At 43.0% G+C, this 12,017-nt stretch overlaps 1 protein-coding gene across 2 annotated transcripts in view; it reads left to right on the forward strand.

Annotated features, from left to right (window-relative positions):
• Positions 1-11,448, forward strand: part of SLC23A2 (solute carrier family 23 member 2) — a 258,087-nt gene extending 246,639 nt beyond the window's left edge. For both annotated transcript variants that reach the window (XM_040345915.1, XM_040345914.1), the window contains 4 exons: positions 4,542-4,671; positions 5,547-5,684; positions 7,488-7,583; positions 9,819-11,448. In XM_040345915.1, the coding sequence (XP_040201849.1) occupies positions 4,542-4,671; positions 5,547-5,684; positions 7,488-7,583; positions 9,819-10,048 (594 nt within the window). In that variant the 3' untranslated portion in view covers positions 10,049-11,448. The remainder of the gene's footprint in view (positions 1-4,541; positions 4,672-5,546; positions 5,685-7,487; positions 7,584-9,818) is intronic.
• Positions 11,449-12,017: the final 569 nt, after the last annotated feature.

Below are 12,017 nucleotides of genomic sequence, written 5' to 3' on the forward strand. Positions count from 1 at the left end.
GCCCAAGCCCCAGTGACGTGAGGGTCCCTGTGGGAGGAAGATTAAAGAACTTTCTTCCCCAGTGGGAAAAAACAACCTTGAACGAATTCGTACTAAACATCATCAAAAGAGGTTACACCCTGGAATTCCACAGCGAACCACCATACAAGTTTCTGGTGACAAAATTACCAAGTCACTCAGAGAAAGCCAAGGCTTTACCCTTATTAATAGGATCAAGAAGTATTGGTGGATCAAGAAGTATTGACACCAGTGCCTATTCACGAACAGGGGGAGGGTTTCTACTCGCACATTTTTGTAGTAAAAAAGCCCTCAGGAAAGTTCAGACTGATTATGAACCTCCGACCCCTGAATCTCTCCATCTGTTAAAAGAGATTTCAGATGGAGTCAAAGTATTCGATAAGAAATCTTCTGCAAAAGGAGGCACTAGTGCCCTTGAGGCTTCAGTCAGTCTCAATCATACCATAACTGGACGATTTACTTCTTACAGCCCATTCAGAGAAGCCACTCTGCCAAGATCTAGAATTGACACAACACAACCTGAGATGCTTGGGCTGGATTGTCAGTCTAGAAAAATCCAAGACAACTCCAACACAGAACATTCAGTACTTGGGTTACAATATACTATCTGTAGAACAAAAGATAGTTTTACCGAAAGAGAAGATATCCAACCTACATCAAAGGATGTCCTTTCTTCAAACCAGTTGCTATTGCACAGTAAGGGAGGTCATGTCTGCAGTTGGTCTGATGACGGCAGCCATCCCAGCTGTGCAATGGCGCGGTTCCACCAGAGAGACCTACAGAAATTCCTGTTGGAACAAATGAAGGGAAAAGATCTGGAAGAATCTGTATCGATCCCCAACAAGGTGAAACGTTGGCTCTGGTGGTGGAAGGACAAAGAGAACCTAAACAAAGGGGTTCTCTGGGTCCTTCCTATTACATCCACTCTGACCACGGATGCAAGCAGTTGGAGCTGGGGAGCCCATCTGAACACCTTCTGGGCACAAGGCAGGGTGGACACCAGAAGAAGAAAAGTTTTCTTCCCATTGGAAGGAGTTAACAGCAATCCTAAGGGCTCTGCTAGCATTTCAGGACAAGCTGCAAGGTCACCACCTTCAAGTCCGATCAGACATGACGGCAGTAGCCTATGTAAACAAGCAGGGAGGGACCAGAAGTCCTCGTTTGATGTTGGTGGCAAAACAGATGTTTCAATGGGCAGAAGTTCATCTAAAGTACATCTCCGCGATACACTTGAGGGGCGAACAGAACAACACTGCAGACTTCTTGAGTCGACAACTAGTTTCGAATCAAGAATGGTCACTATATATTAGGGCTGCACGATTCTGGTCAAAATGAGAATCACGATTATTTTGCTTAGACTAAAGATCACGATTCTCTCACGATTCTCAAAAACATTTATGCCAGAACCCCCCCCCCCCCCCCAAAAAAAATGATAAATAAACCTGTGATTTATCTGAAAAATATGAATATATAAAAAAAAGAGACCAGTGATATGTCTATAATGTTAAAGATCATATAACTCCTATGAAAAAAGCAGAATCAAACTTTGATTCTGCTTTTTTCATAGGAGCTATATGGTCTTTAACATTATAGACATATCACTGGTCTCTTTTTTTATAGATCAGAAGCAGTACTGCCAGCAACCATTGGGTGGCGCATGGATACACACAGTTGTACAGAACTGTGAGAAGGATGAATACATCACAAGCAGTACCGCCGGCAACCACTGTGTGGCGCATGGATACAAACTACTGCAGGCTGCTGACTTCGGTTTTGATATCGGCGGCTTTTGCGTTCCACGCTGGTTACGTGGAACCAGCGGTGAAAACGGAAGAATCGCCGGTCATCCCGCGGGGAGATCGCAGGCGGGGAGAATCGAAATCGCGATTCTCTCCGCTATTAATCGTGCAGCTCTACTACATATGGAAGTCTTAAACTTCATAACAACTCACTGGGGGATTCCAGAGATTTGTTCGCCAACAAGGAGAACGCAAAAGTTCCCAATTTTTGCTCTCTATGCCCAGGAGATCATCCCTGGAAGGTAGATGCATTACAGATACCCTGGACCTTCATATTAGCCTATGCATTTCGACCACTTCACCTCATTCCGAGAGTATTAGCCAAGTTTCTGGCAGAGGAAACATGTCTAATACTGGTGGCACCCTTTTGGCCCAAGAGACCTTGGTTCACAACGTTATTGAAATTAACAGATCAACCACCTCTGAGGCTCCCATACAGACAGGACCTCCTGTCACATGGACCCCTCCTGAATCCTCAAGTACCTATGCTAAAACTCTCAGCATGGCTACTGAGGAAGAGATTCTAAGGGACAAAGGGTTATCAGAGAAAGTGATTCAGACCCTGCTTCAGAGTCGAAAACCAGTCACTCAAGCTATCTACAATAAAATTTGGAAAAAAATGTAATTCCTTTTTGGCGGATCAGGAAAACCCTAACAGAGATACAACAAATATCTTGCAGTTTCTACAGGACGGAGTAGACAAAGGGTTAACCCCAAGTACTATTAAAGTACAGATAGCGGCACTAAGTGTATATCTAGAAAGACGCTTGCAGGAAGATCCTCTAATTTCCAGGTTCTGTAAAGCAATCACTAGACAGAAACCAACTAAGGTCAAAGTAAATCCAATGTGGATCTTGTCAGTCGTCCTCAAAGCCTTCTTGGGAACTCCATTTGAACCTATCTCAGAGGCCTCTTTAGGACTACTTACTTTTAAAACAGTGCTCCTGGTGGCAATCACTTCAGTCTGCAGGGTCAGTGAAATACAAGCTCTCTCAATTAGAGAGCCCTTCCTTCAAATCCTTGAAGACAGAGTCATCTTAAAAACAGATCCTGGGTTCTTGCCAAAGGTAGCATCAAAATTTCATAGGTCCAAAGACATCATTCTTCCTGCTTTTTGCCAGAATACCTCTAATGAGAAAGAAAGGCAGTTTCATCTATTAGATGTGAGAAGGTGTATTCTAGAGTACTTAGATGCAACTAAGTCTTTTAGACTGGCAGATTCTTTGTACTTTTTTTTGGACAGCGTAAGGGACAAAAAGCTTCCAAGATCACTATAGCTAGGTGGATCAGGCTAGCTATAGCAGAAAGTTATACAATTCTAAATAAAGATCCTCCTGGGGGTGTTAAAGCCCACTCCACAAGGGTACTTTCGGCATCCTGGGCAGAAAAAGCTGGTGCCACCCCGGAGCAGATATGTAAAGCAGCCACGTGGTCAGAATCAGGCTTTTGGGAGGAAAGTCCTCCAAGCTGTGGTCCCACCCTAATCTGGTGAGTACTTGGGGATCCTCTCAAGGGCTGTCCTGGAAGACGACTGGGGAAAACTGGAGTTAGTACTCACCGGTAACTCCTTTTCCAGTAGTCTTCAAGGACAGCACGATCACACCCTTTAAGTTATGTTGATGCATTGATATGTTTGACTATTGTGGTTATATTTTTCAGTTCCATCCTTCGGTTCTTGGTAAATGACTGACCAGGGACCTGAGGGACCGCCTTTTGAACTGTTGGCAATGTGTTTCCTGTGTCGATGGGAGGGACTCCATCTCAAGGGCTGTCCTGGAAGACTACTGGAAAAGGAGTTACTGGTGAGTACTAACTCCAGTTTTTGCACAACTATCCCATAATTTGACACATTGGATCACATGTATTTTTATTTTACCGGACCTTTATGCATAACTGTAGCATATGGATTTCACTATATGGACTTTATTTTGAATATTTGAATTATTAGGCTGGACAACTTGTTGCTGTGAAAATAATGGCACCAATCATTGGTAACCTTTTGTTTTTATTTGTTTGAGCATAATATTAGAGCAGCACGACATCCACATTTTCATTGTATTAGCACTTTAATACAAATATATTAATACATATTGATTTGCGCAGCAGCTCCACATTAATATATGTATATAGATCACTAATACACTCGAGCACCTTATATTTCCACACTAGGTGGCACCGGAGTTCAAAAGTCTTTTATCGCTAACGGCTGCAGGAAAGAAATTTGCACCGTGTACGACCTGCCCTACTCTGCAAACTGAGTGTCACGGCTGTACACTTTATTTAATGTTATTTAAAGATTTTATGCAAATGACAAAAGTAAAACATCAGTAAAAAAAAAAAAAAAAGACCAGATCTGATTATACTTTTCATTTTCTGCTGTTCAAATTGCATTAGAAGCAGCAGTTATATAAAGCTAGCTTCCTCCCAAATGTTGTTAAATATAGTTTAATGGCCTGCCCTATATTCACAGCTTTTTGGGTGGCTGAAAATTCTGGGCATCGATATTGGAACAGATGGCAGGTGCGCATTTTATGTAATTTTTTTATTTTTACTGATAATGGCCCCATCTACTGACAGCACAAAGAATTGCTGCAAAAGCAGGCACAGCAGATGCCACCTGTAAATATATACAAGGGACATATGCTGTAGTTTATAGCTCTGCTGTATATTTATATTAGAAAGTGCATGTGATGTTTATGTGCAGTCATTCTTTGTTGTTCCTAGGTTGCCAGTCGCAGGGTCATCCAGTATGGTGCCGCCTTCATGCTGCTGTTGGGCATGATTGGGAAGTTCAGTGCCCTGTTTGCCTCTCTGCCGGATCCTGTCCTTGGAGCTCTGTTTTGTACCTTGTTTGGTAAGTCACTGTTTCTCATGGGATGACTAATGGGTAGTACACAGGTCTATGATCTGCTATCATTGGATATCAACTTGTTGTAGATTATAATAGATAAAAAAAAAAAAATGATCTTTGGTTGCTATGAACTATTGCTTTTTAGTAGGTTATTAACATTGATCTTTATGCAAATCACAAACAGAGCACAAATATCTCTCTGCTTCCCCTTAAGAGAATATAATTTCCCCCCCTTACATGGCCCCTTTATTATTTTTTATTTTTCCTTTTTCAGTCCTGTGAGGTCATCATATGGTTAAAAACTTTTTCTCATCTTCCCCAGCTAGTAACAGGGGTTGGCTTGGGCGCCCAATGTGGCATCCCATGCACACAGGTGTGCCCAGATCGCATAACCGATCTGGCTGCCTGCATGGTGTGGGTGGGCTCTTGGAAGTTGCTGTACAATTGAATGGCAGGGTAGAGAGGCTGGAGTAGAGTTTAAATGAGATTGGTGGCGTTTGGTGTGAAGATGAAGAGCAGGTCAAGCAACATTCCTCCTAGAGGCAGTGCTGGCATGACCTCAGTGTTGCTTGTGGATAAAACAGTGGGGTGGTGGCGTGGTGGCGTGGCTGGTCACCTTGCTTACAGGTAGCAGGTAGTGGTGACTGGTCTTTTAGAAAGGATGTAGGGGCCTTTTTAGTGGCACTTATATAAATATTGCATAGCCCTGGAATTTAACAGAATTGTAACAAACATGAAAGTCTACAAGGTAAATACTGTTCTGCATTCATTTCTCTGCTTCAAATACTCCAATCATGGCTTTCTCATTACTGGCTCTGCTTATTGTCTTCATGGCGTGGTCACCTGCTGTTTCAATTAATATAATTGTGTTTCTCCAGGTATGATCACTGCAGTGGGCCTTTCCAATCTTCAGTTTGTGGATCTGAACTCTTCCCGGAATCTCTTTGTCCTCGGTTTTTCAATATTTTTTGGGTTGATGCTACCAAGTTATTTGAAGCAGAACCCATTGGTCACAGGTTTGTACAAATCACCTATTTATTTTACACAGCCTTTTCCTTTAACTATTCAGGAAACAACATACTGTATATGGCTTTACCATCTTAGGCTAGGTTCATACTGGGGTTATTTACGAAAGGCAAATCCACTTTGCACTACAAGTGCAAACTACAAGTCCAAAGTGAATTTGAAATTGCACTAAAAATGCACTTGGAAGTGCAGTCGCTGTAGATCCGAGGGAGACATGCAAGGAGAATAAAAAAGAGCATTTTAGCTTGCACATGATTGGATGATAAAATCAGCACAGCTTCCACTCATTTCAGATCTACCCCTCAGATTTACAGCGACTGCACTTCCAAGTTCTCTTTCAGCACATTTTGCACTTGTAGTTTGCACTTGTAGTGCAAAATGGATTTGCCTTTCGTAAATAACCCCTACTGTGTTGGTTTCACTGTGGGCTCATTTGCATGGGCACAGCAGCCCATTAATTTTAAAATGTAGGGCAAGGGTACTCGTAAACTTTTCCATAATTGCAGCCGCAGGGTATAACTGCCCAGTGCTATGCAGTTCCCAGGACGGAAAAATGTGCTTTGGTTTCCAGTTTGTGGGGGTGCCATTCTTACCAACTGCAGCGCGTTTTTGATGCAGGTGCGATTACACAGTTTCCTGCACCCGCATATAGTGTGAACCTAGCCTTAAATGGATTTTCACATTAAAATGGGAAACCCCCAATTTGCCTTTATTAAAATCCTTCAGGCTGCTTTCACACTGAAAGCGCCAGCCGTTGGCGGTAAAGCGATGCTCGTTTTAGCGGTGCTTTTCTGCTGTTTGACCGGTGCTTTTGTTAAAAGCTTCCGTGTCGTGGCTGCCGATTCATTGCAATGGGCAGGAGCGTTTTGGGAGCGCTAAATACAGTGCTCCCAAGCCGCCCCAAAGATGCTGCTTGCAGGACTTTGTCTAACGTCCTACAAGCGCACCACCCCAGTGTGAAAGCAGTTGGCTTTGATGCTGGGGAGGTATGAGAGGCGCTTTACAGGCGCTATTTTTAGCACTAAAATGCCTGAAAAGCGCCCCAGTGTGAAAAGGGGTCTAACTGTGAATGATGACCCTAAAATTATTGCATTTATTCCATCACACACAATACCCAACATGTGAAGCACAGTTGTTGTCTTGCAAAGGGGCACCCAACTTGCATATTTATGTTCATATGTGTTAACATGGGGAGAGGACTTTAAAAATATCTTTCTTTCTAAATGATGTGCTACTTTCATTTCTTTTTAAGCTTATTTCCTGCAACTTTATGTCTATCACATAGGGGGCTGACAATGGGCAGGGCCATTTTGGAAGCGCTAAATACAGCGCTCCCAAACTCCCCTTCTCACTCCCAAACAGCCCCAAAGATGCTGCTTGCAGGACTTTTTCGAACGTCCCACAAGCACACCGCTCAGTTGTAAAAGCACCCATTGCAATGAATGGGAGGCAGTTTTCAGGTGCTTTACAGGTGCTATTTCTAGCACTAAAATGCCTGAAAACTGCCTCATTATGTAATACAATATATGTTTATAGAATTTTGTATCTGATTGGAGATGCCACCAGATTAAACAGAAGGTGTGTTGTTGGCATTGCAAATTTCTCTTGGGTACCAAGGAAAACCTGGAATGGAAAGGATTGGCATGATACTACCCTAGAAGGGGCAGTTGATTGGTGGAACTTTAAAGGTCATCTTGTCTGTCAGTTGCAAAAATGTGCTTTCTCTCTACAAACAATATTGTAAAGTTTACAACAAATTCCCTTACATTTTGTGACACATTTCTTTCTTTTAGGCATTGCAGAGATTGATCAAGTATTAAATGTCCTGCTTACAACAGCCATGTTTGTTGGAGGTTGCACAGCTTTCATTTTAGACAACACTATTCCTGGTGAGTATATTCTGAGAGAAGATCAATAAAAAGTAATGTAAACTAAAGAGAAAATTTCTCAATACATCTTGTATGATATGGAAAAAGGAAGACCTGCAAAGGCTAATTCAGGACAGAAAATCAAAAACATTGGCAGGTTCCCGAACACTCAGTTTTACTAGATAGAGAGCCTGTTTATGGGAACAATGCACAGTAGTAAAGTACAATTATAATACAGTACTTGGCAGTATTGCCCATCTCTCTTGCAGAGCTTGAGCTTGATCTTTAGCATCCAACACTTCTGGAAATGCGATCGGTGGCTGAAGAGGTAAAGTACAGAGCTGCAGGGAAGCGTCCGTCATCGACATGCGTAGGAGATGATTTGCAGCAATCTGACATACCTGAAAGTGTTGGACACCAAAGATCGTAGAGGTAGCTCTAGTTTTCGCTCTGCTATAGACACAGGTTCTTAAGGGATAAGTTCTCCATTGGGAAAATGCTACATGTTCCACCCGTTTTTAGGGTAGAACATGTACCATGTCACTGCTCCTGCTGTGGACAGTTTCCCGTAACAGTTGTCACTTTTTGAAAAGAGCATAGCAATGCGGGGCTCTGCCCACACGGCCACATCATTCATGCACAGAGTAGTCTATATTCCCATCCCACACTTTAATGGAACAGGGCTTGTCGGTAGCGGGTGCGGCAGCGACTACCAAATGGGTACTAGATACATGACAGATAAATGCACATATTCGCCAGCACATCATGGATCTTCAAATGTTGTCCAAATGTTGGCTTTTATTGCAGAAAGATCACATCACAAAAGAACAAGTGCAACGTTTCGGAGCCACTCAGGACCCCTTTGTCAGGCATGCAGATGTCGGCTTGTAGTTGTCAATGAACTATTACAGCGCTGTTGATCGCTGTGGTAGTTCATTGCATCTTCCTGAAACTGTTTGGCTGTGTGATGTACAAGCAGACAGATTACACTGACAATCTGCAGGAGTCCTGCATGGCACCAGTGATCTGCTGATCGCTAGTGCAATGCTTTCCAGGTTCCTAATTTTTCTTTTTTTTAAAATAGTAAATGCAAATTTTTTACCTGTAAAAAAAATGTGCATTTATTATAAAAAAAAAAGTGAACTTGTCCTTTAAAGTGACAATAAACTCCCATCTTTATAAAATAAAATAAATGCACTATATTGAAAAATAAGTAGAATGTACCTTCTATCTCTTTTCCTTTGTTTTGTCTTCTAAATGCAAGCTTGTTTCTGCTATTCTTAAACTTCCTGTTCTAGGGTAGCCACGTTTGATCACCATGCTTCTTCTTGTGTGTATCTGAATGTAGCCACCCTTTCCTGCTCACCCCTGAGATGTAGTACGCATGGAGCGTCCCATCTGAAATGACGGCACTGCTCACTCCACACTAGTAGCAGTGAGGTGCGTCAGTGGAGGATAGGGAGCATACATGGGACAAAAATTAAGCCTGAAAACAGCAGTAAGAGACTTAAAAAAAAAAAAAAAACAGAACTATGGTATAGTAATACAGTGGAACTTCTGATTACGACCATAATCCATTCCAGGAGAATGCTCATAATCCAATGTACTCGCATATCAAATCGAGTTTCCCCATAGAAGTCAATGGAAACTAAAATAATTTGTTCCGCATTGACTTCAATGGTATGCGGCCAGAGCTCCATTCACAAGCCTTTCCGAGGTTTGCCGAGGTCAGCCGAACTGTCCACGGGCCTTTCCGGCAAATTCCGAATGGCGCCGTTCGGCCCCGGCGCCGCCCCACCTCAGGCCAAACATGGTACTAGTAGCACACCGCTTTGGTCTGAATCCTGCTCGTTTTGCAAGACAACACTCGCAAACCGAGTTAGGTTTTTAGGAAATACAGTAGTATTGCGAAACGCTCGTTAATCGCCATCCGAGGTTCCACTGTACTTGATATTTTAGAACAGTTGATGTAAAAATTAATTTAGAGTTAATTGTGGAGGTAATTAGACCTACCTGAATTTGTCTTCCCTGTCGATAATGGCACAAATGCTTGGATGAATAAGGCGCAGGTATTTTTAAAGAAAAATACTGGCAGAAATGTTCTGCATTATTGTATTCCCCCAATTGTCTCTCTCATAGAAATGAATGAGCTGACAAATTACTGAGCACTCTCCCCCGGAAAAATAGGAAAAAGTATCATTTGAAAGTTGTTTCTTGTTGATTCCTTTGTATAACCTGATCATTGCATTCATCTAGGTACACCAGAAGAAAGGGGTATCAAGAAGTGGAAGCGTGGGTTGGGTAAAGGAGGAGCTGCTGAAGGAATGGAGTCATATGATTTTCCTATTGGTATGAACTTTCTGCGCAAATACAAGTGTTTCAGTTACCTTCCTATTAGTCCCACATTTGCGGGATATCATTGGAAGGCGCTACGGAAGAAAAGCAAATGTCGGCAAGGAGAGGAGGATTCTGAGCCTACAGTATAGCACCAGCCTTGCTATTGAAACTCCCGTCTTGTAATACGTCTTTGATAACTCTTGCCAGGTTTTCTCAGCCTCGAATCAGACGTTTTGTTAAGTATTTTCTGTAGATTTACATAGAATGTTTCCAGGGCTGAGACACAGGATGTACTGTGGGTTTATTCACTCACCCTTGTCACTTCCTTGTTAATATTGTGCCTCTAATGCAGTGTTGCCCCTTCCCCACCTTCCTTTTACTACTGCTACTCCTACAAGCAATATGTGTCCTGCCTGATTCCCATTATCCGCTCTGTCACAACCTCTTGCTCTTGGAAACTGCATGGCTGGCTCTTCCCAAACAGTAGCAATGGACTCAGCACTGACTGATTAAACGGGTACAGTGCCTACTAGCAGGCACATTCTGGTTGTCACCCTCTGTCTCAGCTCTGCAGTACGTGATTCTTTTGGCCCTTGGTTTCCACCAATCCTCTTGAGAGTTCAAGTGTACAGTGTTGTCTTTGTAGCCCATCGGCTTTTCTCCTGTTCTTTCCATCCTTTAGTTGCACAAGGAGATTGAAAGCTGGAGGAGAGGGGGACTGGTTTGTTTTCCTTCTAAGTGTGGAGGCCAGTATATCCACTAGGTGGTGCTCACTTCTGACCATCAGCCATAACGATGGAGATGAATGCTGAAGTACATGTACATTTATTTATGTTGTTGTTTGCACAGCCATTATCCCTAACATAAGATTTTTAATGGTTTACCGATGCAACAGATTCTTTACATGTAATATTTATTTTTTGTTTTCATTGGTATTTATTGGATGTCCCTTTTGCCTTAATGATGTTTTACTGATGCATGGCATGGATCATCAGCTTAGAAGACCAATTTCTATTCTCTTTTTTTTCTAGGCACACTTACAATCTATAGATATTATATTTAACACACATCTCTGGCAACTAAGAGGCCTCAGGTCAAACTGTACAATAGTCACAAGAAAAAAAATATTTGTGTCCTGTACAGACTGAAGGTAGAATGTGCAAGGTACTAGTGGTCTACTCTCTGTGGAGGCAGCCATTTTGTTTCATAAACCAGTACTCAACCCAGTACTTCACTAGAAGCCAGTGTCAATAACAACATAGAACCTGGGCTCCGTCAAGTAAATTGAGCTAGCACCACTATTTATGTCCATGGATGCCAAATTATATCAGTCCTTTTATAAATTTCCTTACCTTGCTTCCAGTCCTCTAACTGTCAAATGCACATATAAGAGTTTAAAGTGGTTCTAAAGCTTAGACATATTTTTCCCTTAAAGCCAAGCTCCACCCAAAAGGGGAAGTTCCACTTTAAGTACTTCCCACCCCATCCCCTGCCACTTTTGGCATTTTATTTTTTTGGGGGGGGGGGGGGCGGATGCCTAGTTTTGACAGGTATCCGCTCCCACTTCCGCTTGGATCGCCTAGGCCAGTGATTGCGAACCTTGGCAACCCAGATGTTTTGGAACTACATTTCCCATGAAGCTCTTGCACACTGTAGTGTAGTTGAGCATCATGGAAAATGTAGATCCGAAACATCTGTGGTTGCCAAGGTTCGCTATCACTGGCCTAGAAGATCCGAGCGGAAGTTCTACTCTTCCCCTCTCTCCCCTGCATCATCTGGGACCCGTGACAGGTCCCAGATGACTGCCGGACCATTCAGGACACGCAGTGCGACATGCACCGTGCGCACCCAGCTGTGAAGGTCGCAAGCTGTCACACGGGTGCCTACGACTATCTCTCTGCTCACAGTGGCATCAGCGGGAGCCATTGGCTCCTGCTGTCAATTGGATCCAATGAGCAGAGAGCTGGGGTATGGCTAAGTCACACTGTGAGTTTCAGTATGTGGCCCGCAGATGTGCCTTCATAGGCAGTGGCTTCCTGTGGTGGCACACCAAGCAGAGGAGGGGCCTGGGAACACAGAAAAGAAGGATTGGGGCTGCTCCGTGCAAAATCATTGCAT

Source organism: Rana temporaria, chromosome 3 (assembly GCF_905171775.1).
Source record: "Rana temporaria chromosome 3, aRanTem1.1, whole genome shotgun sequence".
In the NCBI taxonomy this organism is placed as follows: Eukaryota; Metazoa; Chordata; class Amphibia; order Anura; family Ranidae; genus Rana; species Rana temporaria.